The following is a 16431-nucleotide window of genomic DNA, read 5'->3' as shown; positions in this document are numbered from 1 at the left end:
TTAGCAAAGTACATTATTGGGCCAGTTGCTAATGACATAGTATTTGTAATTGACATTAGTTTAGCCAGTTGCAATTAAGGTTTTAGTAGCTTACGTATTTAACGCCAGTTGCTAATGGGGGGCAGCTAATAGCAATTTTTCCACTAGTGTGTGTCATGTATTCTGGGACAGAGTGAGTACACTCCTCTAATATTTTCAGTTTCGTAATAATCACAACACTTTTCTTTTACGTGGGTTCATAATAATTGCAACGCTTTTCTTTTACATGGGTTCATAATAAATGCAATACTTTCTTATTTGTTAAGTACCCACTATTATTTATTATTTCTCTCTCATACCACCCCACTTAGTGCTTCCTCTATTTTCTTTTATATGCAACACACAACCTCGACACACTTTTTTAGGAGTCTATTAGAGTAGATAAATGGCCGACTTTATCAAATTAATTTGAACACGAAGATTACAGAAAGGTTAGGCGCTACGTATATAAATTCTTTTGAATACTTTGTTCATTTACCTTGCTTAAGTTCTTTCACAAAGTGTGCCATAGAGGTGTATTGCATTTAATATATCACAAAGTTTCATACGTAGACTAGCGACACCTAATTATTCAAGGGTTACTCGGTCAGGGGTTACTCGGTTGGTCAGGGGTTACTTGATCGGTCATGGGTTAATCGATCAGTCATGGGTTATCCGATCGATGTTTTAGTGTGTGTTAGCCATCCACACAGAAAACGCATTGTTAAAATAAAATAGAGTAATTATTAGTTTTTTTTTTAAATAATAGAAAATACTTTCATTTAGAAAATTAAATATTTATCAATTAAAGAGATTTAAGATAGTCAATTTTGTGTTTACTCAATAAATATTTTATACATTTAAAAAAAAAAATCAAATTAGGATATAATCTTAATTTTACCATTTTTTGTAAGTGTAAATATCTTCCTTCTATGTTAGGCATCTTTAATTTCCAAATAAATATTGTTTTATTTTTATTTCCTTACCCAACACAAACCCACATGTCTCACATGCATTGTACAGTCATCATCTTTGACCAGCACATTAGACCAAGGAATTTTTGTATTGTCTAATATGGTTTTGGCCCTTTCAATTAATTATATATACTCTCTCCCACTTTCAAATGTAACGATATCTTTATCACAAACACCCATATCCATACAACAAAAAACCCATGGAAATGGAGAAAACGTACTTGTTCCTATCGCTTTTGGCAATCATAATCTTCCTTTACAAAATCCTTTTACCCTCTAAAGCAAAGAACAAGAACCTCCCACCAATTCCACCATCAATTCCTATATGGGGCCACCTACACCTACTCAAGCCCCCCTTCCATAAGACATTTCTACCAATTGAAAGTTTAATAGGCTATTATAAGGGGGGGGGGGTGAATTGTAGAAGTAGTGAAATTTAGAACTTTTTGCAGAATTAAAACTAAGTAGAACAGTAAAGAGAGATGATATAGGCTTTTATAATTTTCCACTATGTAAATAAACTCTTTTACAAGTGAAGAATAAAACCCGTAACAAGTTCCACAAGATTGGAACTTGTTCCCAACTCTCACAGAAATTTCGACTCTGAAATTTCCTTAACCTCACTGATTACAAATCTCACAATCCCAATCCCCAAATATCTTGATTACAAATTGCAATACAAGAACTAAGTACGCTCAAGAATATAAGAGAAAAATAAGAACTCTCTTCACGTTATTTTGTTTACTGGAATATTGAAGCTCAAGAGGTGTATTTTTCAGTGAATAAGTTCGTGGTTTATATAGGGAAGATTAATCCTCAACTTCCACCTTTTATGGTCCAATTTTCTCCTTGCATTTGGGCTGCCAGCACCTTTGGTTGTCTCTTCTCCATCGGTCGTCGAGGAATGCCTCAATAAAAACGACATCGTATTTTCTGACAAACCTAAGTTTATTGTTGGTAAGGTTTTAGGATACAACTTTTCGATCCTCCTTTGGTCTCCGTATGGGGACCATCGGAGGAATCTCCGACGTGTTGGTGTCTTAACTATGCTTTCCTTTCGTAAGCTTAATGAAGCAAGCCCCACTCGAAAAGCTGAGATCCATAACATAATCTTAGAGCTTCTGACCGAGTCTGAGGGTGGGACCCGAAAAGTGAACTTAACCAATATTTTTAATAAGGTGGCGCACAACTTTGTGATGTGGGTAGTAAATGGGAAGCCATGGGATAACATGGATTTGCCATCCCCTAGTTACATGACAATGTGTGATTTCTTTCCCATCTTGAGGTGGGTAGGTTTTGGAGGGATTGAGAAAAATTTGAAAAAGCTTTGGAAGAAGAGAGATGAGTATTTACAAAATTTAATTGATGAATGTAGAGAAAGTATTAAAAGAGGATCATCCTGTGATGAGGAAGACGTGACAAAAAATTTAATTGAACAATTGCTAGACTTGCAGGAAGCTGAACCTGATTGCTACACCGATGACTTTATCAAAAGTTTCATTTTGCTAAGATTACTCCCTTTGCCTCTAGAATTATAGTTTGTTAATTCCTCAAATTTTTAATTAATTGTGACAATTTATCTCTGATATATGTCAATGCATAAATTTAATTACCCAAATGAGTAATTTCATTAATTATGTGTTAATTTAAATGAAAAATTAAAAATATTATGCTGGAAAATATACAATAAGGCTATTTTCTATTCAAATTATTTAAGTTGATACTATTTATTTCAAGGATTATTCAAATCTCCTATCTGATTTGATCATATAAGATCTTATCTAACAAAATATCATCTACATTTATTTATTTTTAAATATAAGTAAATCATAACATATAATCAAAGGTTAAGTTCATAATTAATAACTAATAAATAAAACGGAAAATCATTATAAAACATTCATAATTTAGATTTAACAAAAATGCTAAAGGTCGCGATGTGTGATTAATATTAACAAAAATTATCATAAATTTTACGTGGCATTGTGATGTGGCGAATAAGAATAATATAGTGGCAAGTAAGAAAATAAAAATAAATAAAATGATAAAATTATTCTTTAGAAAACTAAAAACTCTTGAACATACTAGTATAGAATTATTTTAGGATTTAAAAAAAGTGAGAAAAGTTTTTATCCTAATATGCCTTAATTTTTATGGAAAATATAATGTAATTAATAAATGCAATATTCATTAGTATAGAAGAGATCTGACTATGTTGGTTGTTTTTAGTATCCCCTTATTATTATTGCTTAATTATGGTTCATCAATCATCATCATCACAAGTACAGTAGAGACAATAATGGCTCATCACAAGAAATAGACATGCATTAATGTAGTGTCAACAATGTGAGGGAAAGTGTAATTTTTGTTGGATTATATATAGACTTATTAATCAACAAATGTAAGTATTCCACATTGACTTTTTAAATAAATGAGAGAGTTAAAATTTTTATAAGACTTAGAAGGTACTTAATTTGTTGTCAAATGGTTTTGTGATGAAACCTTGACCGACAAAGTGAACTCTCTTCTACTAACAAGTGTGTATCTCATACTTCTAACATTAACATTAATTTATGTGATGATGTCTTGCTAGGAATTAATACGAAGTACTCCCTCCGTCCCTTATATTTTGCCCCATTGCAAAAATATGGGTCAAACTTTTAAAACTTTGACCATGAATTCTTGTTGATTTATAAGTGATAATATATTCACGTGGGATCTTGTTAGAATTGTCTCATTGTATAATTTATTATTATCAAATTTCTATAATTTTTACGCGTATAGAAATGGAGATATATGCGTTTGAAGACGTGTCTTGGAGACCGTAAAAAGTCAAATGGGGCAAAAAATAAGGGACAGAGGGAGTAAGAATTACTAGAATTTCCTTTTATTATAATAAATGGAGGGAGTGTTACTCATATAAGACATATGTTTATCTATATATCAGATGCAACTGGTATCAGGATCGGAAACTACAATTAAAACCTTGAAGTGGGCAATGTCAAATCTCATAAACAACCCACAAAACACTGCAAAAGCAAGGACGGAAATTGATCTAATCGTAGGCAACAGAAGACTCATTGACGAATCCGACATACCAAAATTGAGCTACATACGTTGGATAATGTATGAGACTCTAAGACTTACACCACCTGCACCACTTTTATTCCCACATTGCTCATCCAAAGACTGCACAATTGGAGGGTTCCAGGTAAAAAAAAGGCATTATGCTTTATATCAATGCTTGGGCAATACAAAGGGACCCTAGCCTATGGGACGAGTCAAATGTGTTTAAGACGGAGAGATTTGCCTATGAGATCGAAGGGTACAACTACAAGTTTTTACCCTTTGGAATTGGGAGAAGGTCTTGCCCTGCGAACGCCTTTGCTACTAGGAACATCACTTTGGCTACTCTTATCCAATGTTTTGATTGGGGAGCACCTAAGGATGGATTAGTAGACTTGACTCTGAAAAATGGTACTAATATTGGTCCTAAGGAAAAGCCTTTAGAGGCAATTTGCCACCTTAGATCTTCAATAGCGGATATCGTTGCTCAACTCAAAGTCAATTAACTATGTTGTTAGCTAGTAAAATTAAGGAAGTGATTTTCAAATTTGGATGTATAACCCATTTGTGTTTCTTGTGTACCCTTAATAAATAGCGAGCTAAGACTTTTATTCAACTTACCTTATTACTTTGTATTACTTATTTTTATGTTATTAATCAAGTAAAAATTTGATTTGGTCAAACCACTAAAAACTACTTAAAAGATAGTGCTGAACACGCCCATATTTTTAGACAAATTTAGGGCATGTTTACCTAAAAAATTCAGTAAGTAATGGTATATTTTGGAAATACTTGCAATAGATTAAAAATTGATTTGGATATCTTTGTCATTTTAGATCACAAAAAATTAGCCAAAACCTAAATATATCCATATCTTCTTCTCTTCCTTATTAAAAGTTTAATCAAACACTTATAAATAGGGTTATGCCAACTATATCCCTAAAAATGTCTATTTACATTTCCCCATTTATGCATGCGAATAACATGAGTGACATTTTTTTTTTTTTTTACCTTTTGTCTTTACCAGCGTAGCTTTTTGGCCTTTTTTTTTCTCTTTTTTTTCCTATATATATATTAAAAAGTTTGAAATGACTCTTATAAATAGTGTTTGGACAATTATTCCCTTTAAAATGTTTATCTATTTATTTTCCCTTGTTAATGTTAGTTGACTTTCTATTGAACTTTTAAAAATAGTGTGCGAACATTTATACTCTCAAAATTTTTTGTTTACATATTTTCCCTCATTAATATTACCAACAACTAAAGTTGGAACATAAAACTAAACTGAAAGAGATTCCTTGACATGAATAGCTATGTGCGCACGTCATGCGCGTTAGCCACCATAGTCTTCTTCTTATTTTATCTTCTAAAAAAGTATAAGATTACTCTAGTCTTATGAATAGTGTGCTGCCAATTATATCATTTAAAATGTGCATTTACATGTTTATCCTCATTAATATGTACTATGTACAAGTTTTTATTTTGCTTTCAATAATTTTAATTGTTTTTTTTTTTTGTCTTCATTAATGTTAATTACCATTTTGAACTATTAAAATAGTGTGCGGACATTTATACCCCTAAAATATTTGTTTACATGTTTTCCTTTATTAATATAACCAACAAGTGAAAAAACTCCCCGAACATTACTAATTATAATGCACATCGCGCACGTTAGCCACCCTAGTTTCATAGAAAGTTAGAAATTAAGAAATGAATTAACATTTGAATTTTGTTAGAACTCACAAAGAACAATATGTATCTTGGGTAATTTCCCACTTGAAATATTGAAGTAAAAAGTTATTCTTGTACATAAACGTGAAGAAATCTAGCATTTCCTGTGGATGTATTGAAATATACGAAGTAACATAATAGCAATTTGCTAGGGCATTAAGCTAAATCCATACCCAAGAAACAAAGAAAAAAGAAATAATATAAATAAAATAAATTTTTTTTTTAAAAAAAAAAAAACACCTAACCCATCTACACACTATTTTCACATAGTATACCACACAACAAAGGTCCGCCCAATGACACCTAAATATAGAACTTCCTATTGTTGAAGAAATGCCATCTATCAAACACTATTCTCACATTATATCCACAACAAAGATTCGCGCAATGACATCGAAATATTAACCTCCAATTTGTTGCAGTCGATCGACATGCCCCACTCCCAATAGCCTCCTCAGCTTACCAAAGAATTCTCGGCAATGCATAGTCTTCCCCAGGAGTTCTATTCGCCATGTCCAGGAAGTGTTAACCAGAATCTTCAGGGGTTGTATCACTGTAGCACTAAAAAATCAACAAAACTTGAACTTGGCCTTGAATTAGCTGACAAGTACCTTCTTCCAGTTACGTATTATAGAAACAGTCAGAAACTTTGAGGTGGTCAGCAAGCCGATGAATATATGATTCAACGGCTTCTGCATCAGGTGATAAAAAACCAGGAAGATGAGGCAGGCAATCAGGCATGTATGAATCCCTTGTGTTAAGGGGGTGGAGTAGATATAGCACAGCACGGCAGAATATAAATCTGGATAGCATTTAAAATGGACAAAATCAGTGTAAGTTCCATAAGTTCCCCTCTGTGGAAATAAAATAGTTGTGGTCAAGCAATCTAGTGCTACAGCATACTTAACTCAATGGGAAGGGTGTTTTGCAAGAAGATAGTACTTAGTTTAGTCACTCCCCTTCCCAATAACCTTTCTATTACGTGTTTTGGTAAGTCCCAAAAAGATATCCATGTAACTTAAAATGGAAAGAAACACCCTTTTCCTGTATAGTTTTTGGGCACGTTCCCTGACTTTTCTCAGACTCTCCACTTTTAGTTAAATTAGTAACCCTATATAGTTTTCTTCATCTCCATGCCAAAAAATTACATATTGATTACTCAGGAAAAAACGTAGTTTATTTCGTTATCCAATTTTACTTGTACCTGGAAGTCCAAGACGGGACATTTTTTTTTGTTTTTCTTAGTAAGGTGCGGAGTGACATCAACTAAAATAGAATGGAACTTACAAGGAAATCAAAATAGAGTTTTTTTTTTCTCTCTCTGCAGGACCAGAGTTATCGGTTCAATGTACATTTTCAGCAGACTAAATAGGTAGTTAAGTTGAAACTAGCTCAGCCACTACACCTTTAACATGTCAAGGCTCAACTCTTGAGCCCACCCATTTTTTTTTTTCTTCTCTTGATCTAATTGACAAGTCTACTTGGCAATATAGGCTGCATAAATTTCAGATAATAAAGGAGGAAAATAATATACCTAAGAATAATGCGACGAAGGAAAGGGTCTGGAAGTACTTGAGCCCAAACGAGATCAATTTTTGTTGATGAGCATAACATCACTTCCCATTTAGCAAAGGCATTTGCAATTATGTTTTCAGCCTCACCATAAATGTCCTGCAGAAATACTCGTTATTACTATGAAATAAAAAAATATGCTAGATTTGAGTTCATCATTTAAAAAATGAAAGTTCAAACTTCAAAGTATATGTTGAGAGCTCACTGTATCTCTATCAGGTGCAGAAAGGCCAACCAATTGGCAAAATGCTAGTAGAGGAGTTGTCAAAAACAGAGTAAACTGGCTCCCATTTTCAATTGCATCAACACTAGGAGGGTTCTTGAATGATGGCCTTGAGGGGGAAAGCAACAACGCTGATGGCTCCCCTCTTTCTGAACCATGAATGACCTGCAGATCATATAAACAAAGCATGAGCACCTCAAAAGAAACAACACATGTTTATCAATGTATGGTAGATAGTTGGGGAAGAAAAGAACAGCAAAATAAAATTCTTTTGCGTCTCAGAATAAAGGATCATCTGAAGAGCAACAATATATGAGAAAAAGCATCAGTATGCACGAGATATGCATAGAATTTTTCAAGATTTAAGATTGTGCATCCTTAATTTGTTGATTCTTTACTCCATATTGCCAGTTTGTTCTGTCCATTATGCAACCAGTATGTTCAAGAAGAAAAACAATCACATGCAATAGAGATATTTTAATAAGTGAAGATAGTTTATCTGGCCAGGACAAGTTTTGACAAACCTGCCTTGAATGCATGGCTGTTATCACTATCAATAACTAAGAAGAGAGGCCTCCTAGTGAAGGGTAATAAATCTCCGGGATAGAGGTTATTAGAACCTGAAAAGGCAAGAGTATTCTCATAAGTTATTGTTGAATTTAACACATAAAATTAGCCAAACATCATAAAAATAAAGAAATGACAGCTTTCTGCATTGTGCACACCTCCAATTCCACGTGGACTTAAACACAGGGAATTATCATAATAATTACTCAAGTATCCTTTTTTATTATCTCCAGGAGACAGGGTTTGATCATGGGCAGCTGAAAGCAAAACTTTACTCTTTGAAAATCTTCTAGAGCCGCCAGAGCTTTCAGCACTAACGGAACTAGCTGCTCCTGCAAAAATATAGGGCAACCACAACATTAAGAAGCTGACACAGCAAATGCATAAAAAATTATGTTCAAAAGAGGCCAATTTACCCAAAGATGATGACACATATATTAGTATAATACTGTCGGGTGGGAGCTCCTCACACATTGTTGCTATGACCTGCCAGAGAAGCATACCATCAACAGAATTCTTAACAAAAGATTTTATATGTCAAAAATAAAAAGGTTTATCATCATTATTAGGGGAAAAAAATGGCATTGCTTATTCCCAAATCAATATACTTGTATAGTACAGATATCAGGAGAAGGTAAACAGGATATTCCAGCAGTATCAAGCAAGGCCATGTCAAAGGCAAGGTTCTCATGCCTCCTGTGGTTCTAAGCTCTGGATTTTTTAACATGACTTGTCCAAGCAACAAACACCCAGGACCTCAGAAATGCAAAATCTAAGACAGGAAAATCTTGGCTACTTACAGAAATAAATTGTGTCACTGTTGGGCGATACAAAACTGCTTTCCTTGGATTTGGGGGCAAGGTTGGATCAGTCAGATCAGCTGCCAAATTTATGTCAATTAACCCAGAAGTACCAGAAAAGTCCTTGTGGACACCATTTTCAATGGGTTCAGTTTGATGCTTTTGGTAAAATGATCCACTTGGCTCCCATTCCAAACATTGCAGCATTCTGTATGTGTCCAATGTCACTTCAGCAAACTTAACCTGAAACATATACAGCCCCAAGTTAGATACTGCTGAATTTAGAGCTCCGCATAGAGTTCAGCAGACTCCATTAGAGATAATATTAGGAATATATAGGAGAATAATATATCTTAGTGATGCGCAGAAGTATGACATTCACCTCATTCCGGTGATAGCTGGTTAACACTACATCTTTCAATTTTAAAACTTTCTTTGCATGAAAACGAGCTACATACGGCAACGAGTCTGGATGAGTGTCAAACATGGCACAATAACGCAATGGCCGAGCATTTGGCAATGGCTTGTCAACATTTACAAAGCGGACAATCTCTTGAACCACTTGCTTCCATTCTTTGAAGTTAGTTTCCTGAGAGCACAAAGTAAAAAGAATAAAGAATATAATAAACCCTCACCGGAGCTAAATTTGCACCAACAGGACAGAAACTGCCAGACGGGCAATGATTCATCCCCACAAACCCCACAAAGGAAATTAAAACCTGGATGAAATGATCATTACTTGTCCCGATAGATGCCTAAAGGCTAAAGGTCCATGGTAGATATTTGACAACCAACCTAATCTCTAATGAGTAATCATATTGGAAAGCCATTTTCTAGAATTAAATCTCTTTGCATTGACAGGTGTAACACAGCTAAGGATTCACTCCTCCCTGCCTCCCCATCCCACTCTGTCTCTCTCTCTCTCTCTCTCTCTCTGATGCAAAGGGTGATACGATTCATACAAGTCAACACGCTCTTAATCCTGTGTGGCGAAGAATGTCAACAAATGATTTCAACCCCATATCACCATTTTATTGTTAATTGTTAGTAAATTTCCCAAAGGACGATGATGCAGTGATGTAGAAGTCTATTAACTTGAATTCGCGTTCTCGGTACTATCCTCAAGAGACTAGAAAACCTTAAAGCTCATATCTGCTATGAACTCCTAATTCTCATAGCCTATTACAAGCAACCCCAGACCAAGCCTAATAACATCACCTCCCTAATCAGCCCGAAAAACGCCAATCGATTACGAGCAATCCACAACACCAAAAACACATTGCAAAAACAAAATCCATACTCTAAAAAAGCTAATTGCAACACAATCAACCTACCATATTCAATATTTCAATCACATATCATTAAATTTCATAATCAAATACAGTAATCATTACTAAACCCATCAAATTAACAATCATAACTTGGAATTAAAAAGAAGAAATTGGATAGAAAAATACCCGAAAAGTAGCTCGGCTATCATCAACAAGAACCTTAAACCGGTCAACGAGCAAATCAACAACATCACGACGATTCAAAATCAAAGCAACCAACAAAAATCGAGCATAAAACCTTAATTCCTTAAACCTAACACTAACCCCACCAAATTCTTTACCACCTTGAAAATACCCACGATTAAAAATTGCCTCGTAAAAAACATACGATTCTAGAAGAAACCTAGCTTCACTACTTCTCATGTACTGCCCAAAATACAACTGCCCGATCCGAGACGCGATCTCTCCGATTTCCCACCTTTGTAGGCCCGAACCCACCAACTTGGCCCGGTTCTCTCGCTGAAACTTCCACACCTTCATATACGCCTTGAACACCTTGTTCAGGTATCGAGCCGGGTTGGGCCCAGGCCCAAAATCAGGAAGGTCTCGAACCCGCGAAAACTTCCGGTCAGCCTTCTCGACTAAGGCCCGAAACTCTTGGGCCGGTTCTTGGGTTCGGGCCGTTTCGAGTCCGCCGTTTCGAAGCGCCATTGATGTCTGGCGCGTGGCATTAGGGGGTGAGAGAGATGGGTTCTGAGATTGCCGCCATTTTTGTTGAGGAGAGAGAAAATAAGAGGAATTTTGGGTTGTTTTTTTGTAAAGATGTATGAGTTTTGTTGTTTTTGGGTTGTTGCAGTTGAGAAGTTGGAGAAGAAAGGAGGTGAGCTGATGATGTAGGTGAAGTTTCCCGGGAGTTGAAAAAGGAGTCGAAGAAAAGGAGCACTCATTTGTTGTGCCTGACTATTTTAACTAGATTTTGTTATAAAATAAAAAAAATAATTAATTGAAGTACTTCATCATTATGAAAAGTATAAAATTAGATAATCATTCTAACTATGTACTATTTCAACTAATTTTATTGTGTATATATACTTTAATTTGTAATACTTAATGTTTAATGTATTGTATTGCGTGTATGAAATACTCGATTATATTGTGAATGATGTCGTTACAGTATAGTACATTTAACATGTGAACTCAACTAATAAAGGGTGTGCATGAACTCGATTGTGCACGAGATACATATATGACACGCATTTGACGTGTTGGTGATCTCGATGAGGAGATTCGTGCATCAAATCAATATGTGGACGCCAATTGTTTATATTGATTAAGTTTTGGTGGTTTTGATGTTATTTAAGACTTGATATCAAATTTTGTTGTGATAATATATCTATATAACCTTGTATACACCAAAGTATATGTTGAAAAATTCCTTTGTAAACTTACTTAGAGAGTTAGAGTATGTTATCCATTTTGTTGAGTGGACCCAACAAGAATTGTATAAGTATTTTATTTTTTTTAATACCATGTTTTTACTATGCATTCTTATAAAGTCCACTTTACAAAGTCATGCATGAATTGATTAGAAGTATTGAGGTAAAGGCTAAAGCAAGTAATCATGGGACTATGGGAGGTAGGAGAAGGGAGAAAGTCAGCAGACATGAGTTTTAGACTTTAGAGATTTCATTGGATGCTTGATCGTGGCCTCGTGGGGAAGCTTAGAATCCTGCAAATAATGAACATAATCAAGCACTTTTCGTGGCATTTACCAAATTATGGCCGACTTTAGGGACAACTCTATTGCCTTATTTGCCTACTTAAAGTATAGCAGGATTAGCAGCTCGGCCCTTCTACACACTAATTATTTGTTTTTATCCGGACTACAACTACTTATTATTTAAAATACGACGACTACAGAATTATATATACTTTATCATTTTCTTAATACATGTAATATTTTGACTTTTAAAATATTTTGTAATTCATTATAACAATTTCAGACAATCCTAACAAACTCAAATAAAGGAATTGAAGTTCATGTGAAATGTATAAAGTTCTCTCAATAAAAACTTTCTACATTATACGATGTCTTGTGGATGAAGTATGTTTTATTGTGTCAAGATTTCGATAAACCCCTACGCTAAATTTATGTTTTGTTATTCAAATTGATAGTTATTGTAACATCATCTAATTCAAGTCTCATATCATTATTGTCTTTATTTATTCATATCTTAATTGCAAAATATTAAAATTAAAAAAATAAAATTAAAGAATCAAAATTAATTCCATTCAACGTAACAGTGACTTAGTAATTAATTAAGAGTAATTAAACATAGAATAAGCGCTGTAAATCACATGGACCTGATTTAGGCTAGCGTGATTGAGCTGTCGTCATAACTCATCATCATATCCACCACTCTGCAAATACAGCAAAAATGCAACAAAACAAATGAATAATAAAAAATTACAAAATAACTCGAAAAACAAGAAGAAAACAAATAAATACTGTAAAATAATACTGTAGAGAACAATGAATATACTACTAATTCTAGGAATAAAGGTAACGAATTGGCACTGCATCAACTGCATGTTTATGGCTGTTTTACTTAAGGTTGGTTTAATTAATTTATAAGTTAATTCTTAATTAATTTGTAGTGTACTTTCTTTTATAAAGTAATATAGCCTTTTTAAAAAAAGATGAAATAAAAAATATCGTGCAATTAAATTGGTTGGTCCATATAATATTAATGAGGCTGGTTAGTCATCTGTCATAGTACGAAGGATATGGCAGGTGATATGAAGCCAACTAAATCGGACTATTTGAGAAATGAAGACCGTGCATGCAACTTATTTATTACTCCGTATAAGCTGTAAGCCTGTAACAAATTATATTTGGACCACCATATATATTTGTACGAGTATCAGTGTATGTCTAGCTAATTTTACTTATTTAAATGCCTGTTCGTCCGAAAATAATACACTGTAGCATATGTTATTGTCCCAATTTCTTACTATTTTGGAGTATTATTACGAATAATTTTAAATGAATACTCAAGTACTCCGTATTGTTTTAGAGAGTAGCAATCAAAACATGTTAAGACATGCTATTAATACTTCAAGCAATCCCTTCTTGGATGTTGTTTTGAGGATGAATTGGAGGAGCTTTTGTTTATGGCTGGTAAGTACATGAGTCCGATTGGAATGAAGTATGCACTATCAATATAAATTAACTACCTTTAAAGTGGTTCGAGTTAACCCTATTATGATGATAAAGTTAGTCATCTGAGTACAAGTCGGAAGGAAAAGATAGGTGCACACAATAAGTGTCTTTTGCAATTAGATAATTTTATATAGTATGTTTTTTTAATTGTAGAGGATGAAGTATTTACAGATTACAAGGGTTTAAAAGACAAATACATCACAGAAGCATGAGCCTAGCCCGATCCTTGTCTAGGGATCAAGCTGCTGGCCACGTAGATCCCTAAGACTAGGGCCGATATAGAAACGTGTAGCCCATTAATTATTACTTGGGCTATAATAGATGGTACGATGAGTAGATGTTGCTTGTCGTTGTGATATCTAGTACAAGTTAGCCTCCAAAAATGAGTACGGTCAAAGGCGTGACTATTGACTACTTTAAGTTTGTTCCATTCATTTGCTATAAAACTTAATAATCACCCAACCATCCAAATTAATTCTATTAACTATGAAAAATCAAATTTAATATAATATGGCTATTGGCCAACAATGTACAGTACATTTTGCTCGTGGCATACTCCTGTCCTGTCCAACAAATTACAAGGGTTTAGAATGATCATGGTGGATAAAATTGACTTTCATTTAGGGAAGAGGATAAGTGTTTCTGGCCCAACAATTACCGAATGCAACACCGTATCCCACTCAACTTTGTCATGTAGTTTTGTGTTGACACTATTTTTTCGATGTGAACAATCAAGAAGTACATGTATTTGATCTAGTGGTGAGATTAATATTCACAACATTAAGATTGTAGGATTAAATTTCTCTAGGAGCATTTTAGAGAGCGAATTACCTTTCCCCCATTTTAAGCTAGGCTAATTCTCCTCGTGTATTACCTCCTTCTTCCAATATTTAAAGCTTGAAATATAGAGTCAAAACTTTTATTATAGATTCTTACCAATATATTAAAAAAAACATAATATTAAAATTTGCAATCTATTTTTTTCAATTTGATGAAATTTATAAAGCTTTTCTAATACTTGCATATAAAAAATTACTAATATAATCATATATAGTCATGTGAAGTCTTATTTATTACTCATTATGTCTTAATAATTGTGTATATTAAATAACATTTTTTTCGTTTTTTTATAAACTTTACTAATAGTCATAGTATTATAGGGTGCGTACTATTCACCTGATTTTCGCTTACTTGAATTTATCTAAACTTATTATACCTTATTAAAACTTATTTTAGTTGTAATTTTAACTTGGGTAACTTAACTGAACTTATTAGACCTAAAATAAGTGAAAACAAGGCGAACAAAATAGAACCTTAGTAAAATATATTATTATTGATAATTACGTTGATAAACATGTAAAATCAAACCAAATACTTCAATAAGTAACAAAGCAGTTAGTACTTAGTAGTAGCTTGGTTACTTGTTTAGTGTTTTTTTAACTCTAATTCTACCTCGATTACATAACAATTGACATTATCAAATTTGACACACTTGTTAATGCACTAGTTTGACCCTAAACACAAAATAAAACTTTATCTAAATATATATATTCAATACACAAACTCTTAATTAAGGTAGATTTTCATTAAGTTATTGTAAATAAGACAGGTTAAAGTTACCCTAAAAGTATTTAAAGTTACCATTTTTCAAACATAAATTTTACTCTTTAAAAACACTTATAATTTATTAGATTAATCATACCACCCTTCATAACATGTACATATTAGAAATTACATATTAAAATATAATCAAATTCATTACAAAGTAATTAAAAGCTACCCTTAAAGTGATTAAAGTTACCATAAAAATTATTAAAGTTACCCGGCCTTAAATTGACCGTATTACAATACAATTAACGTAAGTCCGTCTTATACAAGACTTATTAATTCAATAATATTTTACATGATAACGTTCATTTATATTATGTTATTAGTAAAAAAAATATATATAGTCAAAGTTATTATATGAATAGAGAAAAAAGTTATATGATGTATCATGTCAATTATTTTTACACGAAGGGTGCACTTCGTCATTCCCTTTCATAATGTTGCGTTTCACAAAACGGAGGGAGATTTTGATAAAAGTTAGACTTTGGAGTAACAAAAAAGTTAGGTGGATCCGTGAATGTCATGAAATTGTCAGCATTCGTTACAATTGCGAATAAGCACCAGCATGGCAGCATATACCGGGGCGGTCTGCCGAGCTGCCCTATAATAATACGTAGAGTAAGGAGTTAGCTAGGACTATAACTAAGCACACAAATAAATACTCTACTGTACGTGATCGAATACTGCTAATTCCGGCAACAATGATCTAATTTTCAATTGGAAGTCCTTTTCTTGCCTTTTTGTGGGTCATAACTCATAAGGTGGGGGTGCCTTTGCTTCTTATTTTCTTGTATTATTGAGGGCTTTTGTCCAAATTCGAGAATGCAAGCACTATAGCACCAATGCACCATCTTGATCAAAATAATTGACATGGGACCAAGGGAGAGAAGATAGTCATTATTGTATTGCTCGATTTAAGGTGGTTTCAAGGCTACAAAGTTTAGAAGGAAGAAAGGAATTAGACTTAGGATAATGAGCGACCACTAATGAAAGGCTACAAAAATTCTAATTCGTATAATAATGAAGATATAATAACAAAATAAAATACAAATTAAAATATCTCAAGGAAACTAGCCAAAAGATCGAAGAAATAAAGGCTGATGAACGATCATCATAGGCTTGAAGCATATTAAAGCGGCGATCAGGTCCAACAATTTGGTTCGGATAAGAAATCAAACGATGGAGTAGCATCGCGATTAGAGCTTGAGCTAGAAAGCACCTTCATTATACTTTTGCATGATGCCTTGGCATTGATGTCATTATTTCGTTAATAGTACATGCATGCAAGAGGGATGTAAACTCCTCCGTCATATCCATCATTAACAGTTGTAGAACCCTAGGATCCTTTCCAAACTGCTACAATTGCTACTCGTATAAT

The 16431-nt window shown here is 33.6% G+C and overlaps 1 protein-coding gene and 1 pseudogene across 1 annotated transcript; one reads left to right on the top strand and one right to left on the bottom strand.

Moving 5' to 3' along the window:
- Positions 1-1192: 1192 nt before the first annotated feature.
- On the top strand, positions 1193-4564 carry LOC110692842 (annotated as a pseudogene).
- Positions 4565-5812: 1248 nt separating this feature from the next.
- LOC110692695 (protein SCAI homolog) lies at positions 5813-11239 on the bottom strand. Its single transcript, XM_021869732.1, has 9 exons — positions 10409-11239; positions 9334-9540; positions 8952-9194; positions 8568-8637; positions 8310-8483; positions 8113-8204; positions 7567-7749; positions 7324-7460; positions 5813-6591 (listed from the first exon to the last, which is right to left on the bottom strand). The coding sequence occupies exons 1-9, from the start codon at positions 10931-10933 to the stop codon at positions 6411-6413; spliced, it is 1812 nt and encodes a 603-aa protein (XP_021725424.1). The 5' UTR covers positions 10934-11239; the 3' UTR covers positions 5813-6410.
- Positions 11240-16431: the final 5192 nt, after the last annotated feature.

Source organism: Chenopodium quinoa, unplaced genomic scaffold, assembly GCF_001683475.1.
Source record: "Chenopodium quinoa cultivar QQ74 unplaced genomic scaffold, ASM168347v1, whole genome shotgun sequence".
Taxonomy (NCBI): Eukaryota; Viridiplantae; Streptophyta; class Magnoliopsida; order Caryophyllales; family Amaranthaceae; genus Chenopodium; species Chenopodium quinoa.
Note: the sequence above shows the minus strand (reverse complement) of the source record. Positions and strands in the feature narration are given on the sequence as shown.